The sequence below is a fragment of the Macaca nemestrina genome, chromosome 20, assembly GCF_043159975.1.
Source record: "Macaca nemestrina isolate mMacNem1 chromosome 20, mMacNem.hap1, whole genome shotgun sequence".
In the NCBI taxonomy this organism is placed as follows: Eukaryota; Metazoa; Chordata; class Mammalia; order Primates; family Cercopithecidae; genus Macaca; species Macaca nemestrina.
Window position 1 is genome coordinate 40,733,284 of NC_092144.1, and position 11,105 is coordinate 40,744,388.

At 48.6% G+C, this 11,105-nt stretch overlaps 1 protein-coding gene across 1 annotated transcript in view; it reads right to left on the minus strand.

The window, feature by feature from the left end:
• Positions 1–10,288, minus strand: part of LOC105495607 (teashirt zinc finger homeobox 3) — a 75,876-nt gene extending 65,588 nt beyond the window's left edge. The window contains exon 1 of the mRNA XM_011765351.3: positions 9,853–10,288. Coding sequence (XP_011763653.2) covers positions 9,853–9,892 — 40 coding nt within the window. The 5' untranslated portion in view covers positions 9,893–10,288. The remainder of the gene's footprint in view (positions 1–9,852) is intronic.
• Positions 10,289–11,105: the final 817 nt, after the last annotated feature.

The window sequence follows — 11,105 nt, forward strand, 5'->3', positions numbered from 1 at the left end:
TATGAACGAACATAACCTCTCCCGTACCTCTGCCAATCTCGCGCCTGCCACGCCACACACCCAGCCATCCAGAAGCAGGCTCTACCCCCTCTCCCCTGCCCAGCCTCTTTCCTCCCTTTCCCTCTCGCCAAATCAGCAGAGCTCCCTCCTGCAAGCCACAGGGTACAGTACCAAGAGGAGGAGGAGACAGCCTCACATGGACCTGGGCTTTCCTCCCCTCCCTGAAGTCTGGCTGGGGCCCATATGATAAATGACATATGTCATTCTGTCAGGAGGGAAGGGTGGGTCAGTGATGTATGACTCTGCTGAAAAGGAAATCGACTGTTTGGCATGGTGCAGGCTCTTCTCCACCAGGATTTAGTTTCAGAACTCTGAAATGAATTCTCCGACGTTTCAAGTGCATACTTAGGGCAGGGTGATGGGAGGCCTGGGAAATCGTACTCCATCCTCCCGCTGCCCTTCCCATGGCAAAAAGCAAAAAAAAAAAAAAAAGGAAAAAAAGAAAGAAAATAGGCGTTCTGTTGCTGGATACCTGCAAAAGGCCACGCACGTGTCGAAGTCCCTAGCTGTCGCAACACCGTGGGTTATTAAAAAAATGTGACTTAAAAAAAAGAAAGAAAGAAAGAAAAGAAATTAAGTGGAGTTAGGTTAGCCCTTTTATTTATTTATTTTTTAATGGCAAAGGGCTGACACAAAAGCAAGATAAAAATTAGCATGTTTGAAGTAATCGTCCCGCAGCTTGACATCTGCATAGTAAATTTTAAAGGAAAAAAATGTGTCAGACAGCCATGAGCCGCCTCGCCCTCCCCCTTTCATTAGCTCACTGCCAGGGTGGCACTGCTGAACCTCATTATGGCGAGAGGATTTATGAAGCTGAACCCAATGGCAAAGAAAAGGCATCTGTCAATAATTGTAGGGAGCTGCACTCACAGCTTTGAAATCTCATTAAGTATGCAGTTATCAGGCATAAAGATCAAAAACATTACTCAACTCCGACAGAATCTTATGGAGGAACATTAATTAGCAACAGGCCTACAGTACAAAAAAAAAAAAAAAAAACCACAGACTTCCTCTCACACCTGCCCAACCCACAAACCTAAAGCAACACTCCCCCTCCCGCCTGAAAAAAAATAATTCCCAGCATCTGAAACTGATCAAGAACATGAAACAAGAGAGACGCACACAGAAAAGGGGAAAGGGAGGGAAGGGGTGGGCGGCGGGCAGGGAGGAGGGGAGAGGGAGGGCGGGGAAATTCAGTTGAGAAAGCCTTGGCGGTGAGGAGAGAAAAGGAAGAAGCTGTCAAACTTGAGAAGGATGTCAGTGCGGGCCCTGATTACTGGGGCCTATGGAGTTCTCAGACCTTTTATCATCCTCACCATCAAAACCAGCCTGGGAGTCACTGCCGGGAGGACTGGGGGCTGCAAGTCTGCAGCCCAGGCCCAGGGCCCAGAGCCCAGGACCCTCTCCTCCAGCCCCTGCTTACCTGGCAGGCAGGAGGCTGCAGGGCCAAGACCCAGGAGGTAGGCCCCGGTTTCCCCAGCCAGTCTGCACCCAGCCGGCTAAAGCTGGCAGCAAGACTCGCCTTCACAGGCTCTGGATATAGGCCAGGCAACCACTGTGTTCACCTTCCATCTCTCAACCGCTGTAACACACCTTTTTCTTCCTCCAAAGAGACTGCAGCATCCCCTTCTCACACATGCACCCTCTGTTATTTGAGTCCTGTGTGCAATCCCTTACTGAAAAATACAATATAGATGGGGGAAGGCACGTGGAAACTGCCAAGCTGACCGTGAATCCCGAGGCCTCCAGACCTCTGTAACACACTTGGGACAAGGTGCAGCTCATTATGGGTGTCCAGGAGATCCACACACCAGTTTGACTCTAGGATCCCCAGGAAGTTAAAATTAAATGACAAGTTACCTGCCCCACCAAGATGCATCAGCAAAGAGTAATGTACATAATGTACATGTGTTTCAGAAACATCCCACAAGTATTGCACACTTGGGGTCTCAGGCAAACTTCCCTGATGTCCTGTGGTGGTCTGGATCCAGGGTAGATGAACAGAGGCCTGATGGCATGGAAGTACGTCTCAAATACCATTCAGGTTTCAGTCCAACAGGCAACATCAGCCACCCCCGGACATGGCATGCAACAGTGAGGCACCATCTGTAGCTCCCCCCCCATGAAAGGTGTAGGAAAATAATAAAGTAGATATTCTGCATTTTATTTCCCTTATTACACTGTTATAGAAAGGTGGCCTTCTCTGCTTACCTGCTAGCATGCTCGCTCGCTCTCTCGCTCGCGCGCTCTCTCTCTCTCTCTCTCTCTCTCACACACACACACACACACACACACACACAGCACTTCCCACAATCCCACACCATAAGAAACCCTACAGAACAGCTCCTTTGATCTGAATCCTCTGCTAGCATTCTCTTAGCTCCTCACTCACTCCTAAGCCACATTCTTCCCTGGTTCCACGGCTACTTCTGAAGTGTTTACCTCTCTGGTCTACTCAGAAGACAATGGTCACCTTTTCATAATTAGCCACATCTTTAAGAAAACCGGTATGAAGATTCCTAGGCAACCAGCCTGGAGATCCCTCCAAACCAAGGCCCATCTTTTCCAATAAATGCTTCTCCTTTAGAATATCAATGAACACAGCTCGAATAAACTGTCACCTATGACCAAAAATAGTCAGGAACACTTGTCTATAAACCAGACTTGATGAGAAGGCATTTTAGCAGGAGTATTACAATAAGGTGTTTATATTTTTTATGTGCTTACCATATTACCTTTATTATGTGTAACATCAAAGTGATTATAGCAATTACATCTAACAGAATTAATTACAGAACTTCCCATCATTCCAGGATACATAATGCATTAGAGGTAAGCCAAAGAAAGAAAACATCTTGATTGTAGTAACTATTGTTGGGGTATATTTTCTCCAGCAGCAATGCCACACCAACGGCAGCTTTCAGAGCAATGGAAACTGACAGGTTTCACAGGGAAAAAGCTGTATTCTCTTAGAATTGAGCTCACGCTTTTTGCTTCATAGTATGTTGGTGATAGTGGACATATAAAATCAATTTAATTTTTTAAGTGTAAATCTTTGAAAGGTGCTGGTTAATCCACCCAACCAATGTTACTACATAAAGGAGAAAGCACATGGGTGAAAGACTTACAAGTCTTTACGTATGCAAAATAAATTCACTCAAGGCTTCATTAATATTAATTTAAATTCAAAACCCATTTACATTAAATTGTTCATTAAAAATTGCCTATTTTATGCAACATGCATTTCTCAAAGAACTCAGAGGAAACTGAATACATAGGACTAGATTTAATGATGGGAATGGAAAATCAAAAGTAAATGAATTGGAGTCATTTCACGTATATTACCAAACAGCCCTTTGCTCTCCATTAAGGATGGGTTCCACTTTGGGGAACAAATATATATTCTGAATATTGTGTCTTCTACTGCTATAAACTTGTAAGCATGACCTCTGGCCTACCACAGACGAAAAAGAAGAAAAACAAGAGAAACTGGTGGAAGGGAGAGGGCAGCCAATCCAAAACTGGGCTTGGAATAATGCAGGGAGGGTTTGCCTTCGGATCACACCTGGATTCACAGTGCATTGAGAGTTAGGCTTGCATTTTTAAAAATGTACGTAAGTTAGCATCTGCCAGTGCCCCTCTTGATCTAGAACTAACAGTGTCTCTCTCCCCTATACTCTACCCTTTACATTCCTTTATTCCCTTAGCCAGGTGAACAGGAACGTGAAGACAAGGAGTTGGTAAGTTCCCTGTGCTCTCCCTCCTGACAACAATCTGAACCTACCCTGTTTCCCCAACAGCTGTTCTGGATGAAGAGAACACAGTCATAATTAATAACATGTGTCCTGACAGTATGAATTAATAATTTATCATTAAGCCCAAACAAATTTAAATTATTCTTCAAGAGCCACACCTTTGCATATCTGAGAAAATAAGGTAAGGAGATGGTTAACATGTCCAGGTAACGTGACCTTCAGTGAACCACTCGCCCCCGCCCCCCCTGACTGTATCTCTTGGACTATTCTTGTTGAAATGCTAAAATAATTTACAGAATTGAAAGTAATTAAACCCAAGAATCGAAATGCTGATCAAACTAAGTGCATGTGCTAGAAATGTCTTCTGTTTTAAATGGGGCTTATAAAATATTCAATATTTGGTCAAGGACACTATGTAATCTTTCTAATAAAGATTCCTAAACCTAGAGTATGACAGTTGTTCAGGCAAGTGGTTATAAGAAGATTATGTTCTATTACTGTCTTTTTTTTTTTTTTTTTTTAAACTTCCAAAAATGCATAGCGTTATTCTGGTCACAAACAGTGACCTGAATTTTTAAGTCCATGTCTAAACGTAAATTTCTATAAATGGTGAAAAATTAAGAAAAGCTACCAAGTCTACGTCTCCAGTCCTTACAATTCAGAGTCTTTTTTTTTTTTTTTTAAAGAAAATCCAGAAACGGGAAAAATATTGATAGCCATTGTTTAGTGGGATTTAAAAATTTAATGACTAACTGCAAATACTGGAAACTGGAATTAATCTGTCTGGATTTTTTTAAAAAGGCTTACAGACATTTAAATGCATGTATCGGGACACTTTATCAACCTAACATAAAATTGTCATCTTATCTTATTATATGACTATTTTATGCACGTGTCAAAGAATTTAAAAATGACTGCCTGTCTATTGAGTCTAATTACAACTGCACATTATCTGTCTGGATGTACCAGTCCATATCATTGTTACTAAATACAATATATTGTATTCACCTTTCATTTGTAACTTCAGACAGAGAAACCACAATTTAGAGCATAACTAAAACACAGACACACAGACACACACACAGAGTGAACACCTGCAAGGGTTTGGGATACGGGATACCACTGTTCCCTTCTGTCCTTTTCCCCTCCATGGGTTTTGAGGGTAGTGCTACAGGGCTGTGACAAAGCAGCTGATTTGAAAGACCCATCTACCTACCTGGGCTGGACACTAACACAGAAGGGTAGACACACACACCCTACTTTATTTCATTTTTATTAATTTTTTTACGACACGACCAAAGCTATTTTTACCCTCTGCCCAGTGACAAGCAGGGATGAAAATGGGGCAGGAGGAAAGCCTTACAAACTGCACTTGGAATAACTGTGAACTGCTGCCACTCTTGGATTAAACATGGCTGTGTGCACCAGGACCGGGCACTTCCGACTCCTTTCCTCTCTGCCTCCCTGCCCGCCTGCCTGCCGCAGCCCTAGCCCCAGCCTGACTCTGGCAGGACACGTGTGAAAGAGAAAGCACCACAAGAGGTCCAGGCACTCTGCCCTCAAGAAGGTAGATCCTTTCTCTTTCCAGAAATCCCAGGAGTGGAGGGCGGGGGGTAAAGGAATGGTTTTAATTCTCTCAACTCACCTGGGTTTCACGGCATTTCCCACGGCCCTGAGCAGTCACCTTTCATTCTAATCACTCGACAAAACAATCTTTAGCAAAAAGAGGGGAAAAGGCAGACGTGTGAGGCAATTTAGGGAATCGCTGCTGAGGCATCAGTTATTGACTATCTGGCTCCTGTTTATGAGCGTGCTCAAGGCAAAACTGAGAACAAAATGACAACATCAACAGCTCACAATCAAGTGTGGCCCTGGAGAGCACTGAAGCCCTAACTGACAGCTGTCAAGATAATGGGGACACTGCAGCTGATTCTGGAAGGTTCTCTTCCCCAAGTGGACGTCCAGGGGAATAGCCTTGCCTCCCACCTCCTTTGTTTTTCTCCTTCGTCTTCTTGGTTTTCCTTTTTAGAATTTGCATTGTTGCTCTCATTTCGTAGGAAATGGGGGAAGAAAAATCATAGAACGGTCAAAATCAGTCCCTCTGCCACCTTGCTACAGAGTAGAATACCTGTCCAAGGAGAAATACATGGCAGGTCTGAGAGGAAATAAATTCCCAAAGCTAAGGCCGAAATGCCCTTCTGAATGCTCCATGTGCTTCCGAGAGAGAAGGGAAAAGCTCCTCCCCGGAGCTGCCCGATGTGTGGACCAGACTTAGGAAGGTGTCATCTGGACATCACCAGGTGGGCCACCTCTTAGGCATGCCCATGTCTACTGGCAACATGAAACCCCCTTCTGCCTGTTCCAGGGGGATCCACAGTGTTCTGTGACGCCAGCAAACCCTAGGGGGTCCAAGTCACTTTCACAAAAGTCAGGATGCTTGAAGATGTACCCTCGCCTTGTTTTTACCACCTAAGAACTCCATAGAACATTACCCCCTTTCAAGGAACACAGCTCGCTGGCAAGTTGTGGTGCGATGGTTTCTTTTTTATTTTCTTTTTGGAAGCATAAGAAATGGTCTTTTACGATTTCACATTTGCCTCCAGAAAATTAATATAACTAAGTAAAATATCTGCTATTAAGTATTACACTAAAATTTTTCTGGCATTTTCAGAAATGTTTTTGAAAAACCACTCTGAAGAGGAGAAAGTCATGCTTTAAGCAAGGGATAATGGTCATTTTGCCTGAAGGACACTGTCCTTCCCTAACCCCACTCCTCTGAGCTTCTAAAGGCAGCCACATCTGTCCAGCACAAACGCACAGCCCCGGGAAATTACAGGTCTCAAGGAAGCAAACTCCCGCCCAGGTTTCTCTTTGGCAGGTAAAGAAACCTCTCTTTCTCTTTGAGAAAAGACACTAGGCCATGCATAGTTTCTATCAAAACACCAAAAAATCCTAAAGTACAGAAATATGTATTTTCAGGGATTCTTGGAGCCTCCTTTGGCCTTCGGGAAAGCAATGATACATTGGCCTAGATATGAAGACTGTGTGTACCTGTGTGCCACGTCTGCTCGCCCTACCCAGCTCTTGGCCTTTTGTGGTTGTTATTCTACCCCAGACCATTAAAAGGGCCCTAATTCCTATGACATGATTATCCAGGTACCAAAGCCCATTTGTCACCTGCAGCAGAAAATTGAGTTAATGCACAACTAAAGGCAGCCAGGACTGTGTAATATCAACTTGATTACATCAAACTAGCTGCAAACCTAATTCTGCTGGATGACACTGCGTCGAGCTTGTCATCTCCAATCATTAAAGCTGTCAGGAATCCATCAGGTTTACAGCTAATTAGGTGAACACTAATGAAGCTGGCAAAACAACTTTTCTTTTTTTATGGCTGAGCGGACCTTTCAGTTTGGAGGGGAAAAAAAATTCTCGAGTATTCTCAAGGTTGCTGGGGACTGGATTTCCAGTTACCAATCAGCAGACATCTTTCTTTTTCCCACTCTCTCTCTCTCTCTATCAGTACAAAGCAATCAATTTGTCATCACTCCCAGTATGCCACAAAAGCTGGCATGAACCTTATAACTTGCAGCTGGGAGAACTGAAAAAGAGGAGAAAAAAAATGGGAAGTTTCTTGTCCATCCAAACAAACAAACCAACCAAAAAAACCTCTGTGCATACTTATCACCAGCCTAAATGTGGAGTTTTTTTTTTTTTTTTTTTTTTTCTCCACTCTTCTTAAATAAGCAGCTCTTCAGTCAGCCTCCACCCCCTCCTCCACATGTCCATTAGGCAGAGGCATTCTGATAAAGTAAATCCAAAACCCGAGTATGGGAAAGAAAGAAAGCACTCATGCTGCCAGCTTCTGATTGACCATTAAGCTATTGATGAATGTGCCTGTCAGGAGAGAGACAATTAAATCAAATATGAAACAAAGTCGTTTTGACGGGTCATTTTGATAGAGCAAAACCATTCTTCCATCTCCTATTAGTCCTGCAGTCAAGTTTTTTATATAATGAATTTTTCTTAACTGACCTGAGATTTCCTGGCTGGCTTTCTTTTTTAATAATAAAAAAAAAAAAGTGCAGAAAGGTTAGTGAACAGGTTGCTCTAAAAATAAATAAATAAATAAAGCCAACAGCAGGTTCCCTCCTCCTCTGATATTTTTCTGGAGGAAGCTATCAAATATGAGTCTCAGATTGGCAGGGTGCAACTGAAGAGATGAACTAGAGAGAGAGTTCTGAACCAAATGTAAAGATGTAATCACATATGGTTCATTGGATGGAGGCACACACATACCTTAAAATGTGTATCCAAAAAGGAAAGAAAAAAAAAATTTTCAAAGACTGGAAGAAGCCCAAGACATTCCTACTACTCAACTTTGTGAAGGATTCCTCCAAAGTTTCAGAGTTTATTTTGGGTAGATAAGCTCATTGCTTGAGCCTGGAATTTAAAGTAGAAGGTGGGACGGGCAAGAAGCAAGCTCCAGGAGGTTAACTAGGGAGGCGGCAAGCTCCCTACAATCACTCCTGGAATTTTCAAACTTTCTAAATTTGGGCAACACAGAGGACAGAGAACAAAACCTGCATCCTAAGCCCCAAACCAACCCTGTTTTCTTCTAAGATTTTCTGAAGACACTGGCAGGCAAGTACATTTCTGGGAGAAGAGAGAATTATCATTCCTTCTCTGTGACCCCGTGTAAGGGGTCTGGAGTGCAGAGTGCAGCCAACGTGTGAGGTCCCCTGGCAGTGCCGGCTGGCGTGATGGAAATTATGGGCACGATGGGTACAACGCCTTCATCCAAGATGGGCACCAGCCAATGCCCTGACCCTACTCTCTGCCCTTTCCTCTAACATCAAAAGAGAAGTAAAAGAAAGGAAGAGGAAACAGAAGAAAGGAAGCCCCACTTAACCCTCCCCTTCAGGGAGCATCTGAACTCTGCACATCTGAGTGTTACTCATATCAAAATACATCACGTCCATATGTGGTCCTCTCGGCAATTCGCCCCAAATCCCAAAGTTGCACTGACAGGGCCCTCCTGACGTCACAGAGCTTGGCCTCACTATTCCAAGTGATTTATTGATGTTTATTGGGAATGAATAGATCAAAGGCAGCAGCATGACGGGCGATCAATCAGTCATCAAATCAAGGATGGCAACGGTCCAGAAACCCTTCTTCCAGGCAACATGCCCCCAACCGACATTATTGCAAAATAATGTTATGTGTGTGGTTTTTGTTTTGTTTTCAGTGATGCGTTTTCCAGAAAAGAAAAGAAAAAAAATCGGCTCAGTCTTAACAGGAGTTGACACTCCCGGTTGAAGAAAGAAAAAAAAAAAAAAAAAAAGGAGGAACAAAAAAGTACTCACACACGTCCCAGAACTAAGTGCTATGCGGAGATGAGGGTGGGAGCAGCAGTACAAGGAGGGGGTGGGGGCAAGGAAACACAAACAGGGGAGAAGGAAACGCCAGCATCTAACATGGACTTGACAGTCATCTGACAATACCCAGACCCTGTGCGCTCCGGTTTCCACCGCTGTGCCCAGTTTGGGCCCAAGAAATGAGGAATCAATCGGATTAGCACTAAGGTGGCCAAGGGAACTGGCTCGTTCACTCGCTCGCGCTCCCTGGCTCGGCGGACACCGGGCAGTCTCCCGCCGGTCGGCAGCCCGCAGGACGCGGAAGGTGTCCCGGGGAACTCAGGTGACCCCGCCCGCCCCCCACAGAAAAAGCCAGACCGGGGTTGCTTCCCATCCCCTCTGGAGCCGGAGAGCTCAGGAGGCAGGGACCTGGCGCGGCTCAGCGCGCCCAGCAAGCGGCTCCCCAAGTGGGTGCGAGAGGGAAGAGGGCAGAGCGCGGCGGGGCGTCCGGGGGGCGCCCGGTACCCGAGGCGGGCGCACGCACCCAAACAGGAGAGCTGCACCCGGAGTTACTCAGCGCGGGCAGAGGAGCGGGGCGAGGAGCGGGGTCGCGCCCGCTGGAGGCGCGGGGCGAGCGGAGGAAGAGGAGGAGAGCAGAAGGAAGGGGAAGCGGCTCGTACCTGCTGCGCGCCGGGGCGCCTGCTGCTTCCTCCTCGGCATGATGCTTCTCCGGCGACTGCCACTGCCGCCGCCGCCGCCGCCGCTGCCGGGCTGAGGACAGGGAGGGAGGGGCGGCGGGCCCGCGGGGGGGCGAGGCGGGCCTGCTCTCAGCCTCCCCCCCGGAGAGCGGCCGCCCGCAGGATGCTGCTGCGCCCAGGCTCTCCGCGTCCCCCCCGCGCCGCGCTCCGCCGCGAACCCCGAACGTGCGGAGGGAAGAAGGAGGGCGGGCGAGGGAGGCTCGGGGAGGGAGGAGCGCGGGGGGGAGGAGGAGGCAGAGGAGGAGGAGGTGGAGGAGGAGGAGGAGGAGGACCGCGCTGCCGGCGGAATGGGAAGTTTGACAAATCGCTCCAGAGGCCGGAGGAGGAGGGGGCGGGGAGGAGCGGCGGCCCTGCCCCCCCCCGCCCCGTCCCCAGACGAGGTGCGCGGGGTTCGGGGCTGGGGGGCGGGGAGAGGGGGAGAGGGCGGGCAGAGGGGTGGGAGGAGGAGCGCGGGAGCGGCCCGGGCCGGTACTGCCCCGGCCCCCGCCCCCAGGCCGGGGGTCACGGCATCCGGGGGGACGCGCAGCCGCCGCCGCGGCCTGGGGCTCGGCGGTCCAGTCTTCTGCCCGCGGCGCGGCTGGAGCGGCGGCGTCGGCAACAGGCAAGCTTAAAGGAAAAGGAGATGATCGTGTCACTCGCCCGCTCGCGGGGGCGCCGCGCCCCCACCCCCCGGCCCCAGGCCCGCCTGGGACCCCCGCCCCGCCAGCAAAAGGGGTGCCGCCCCTCCGCCTCCGCCCCGTGCGCACACGCAGGGGCGCGGCGCCAGCCCCGCCGAGCCCGTCCCGGGGCGCCCGTTACCCCCCACCCCTATTCCCACCCAGCGTTCGTCCCCGGCCACCCCCCAGTTGCCCCGCCCGGCCCGCACTCCTCTCCACCCGCGGACTCCGGAGCCCCCAGCGCTGGCCGGGGCTGGCGCCCCCCGGGGATGCCAGAGCCCACAGGCGGGCCCCCTCCAGGGAGGAGGCGGGCGCGGGCCGGGGCGGGTGGCGGCAGCCCTCAGACCCCGCGCCACCCAGCTCCTCCCCCAGGACCCGCCGCTGCCACTTCCCCCAATTTTTTTTCCCCGGACAAACTTTCCTGGGCCTGTCCCGGGGGTCGATGTGGGAGGGGGTTCCTTCAAGTTTCCTCTCCTGACTTTGGGATGATCAGGGTCTCTCCACCCAGCCCCTCGCCCC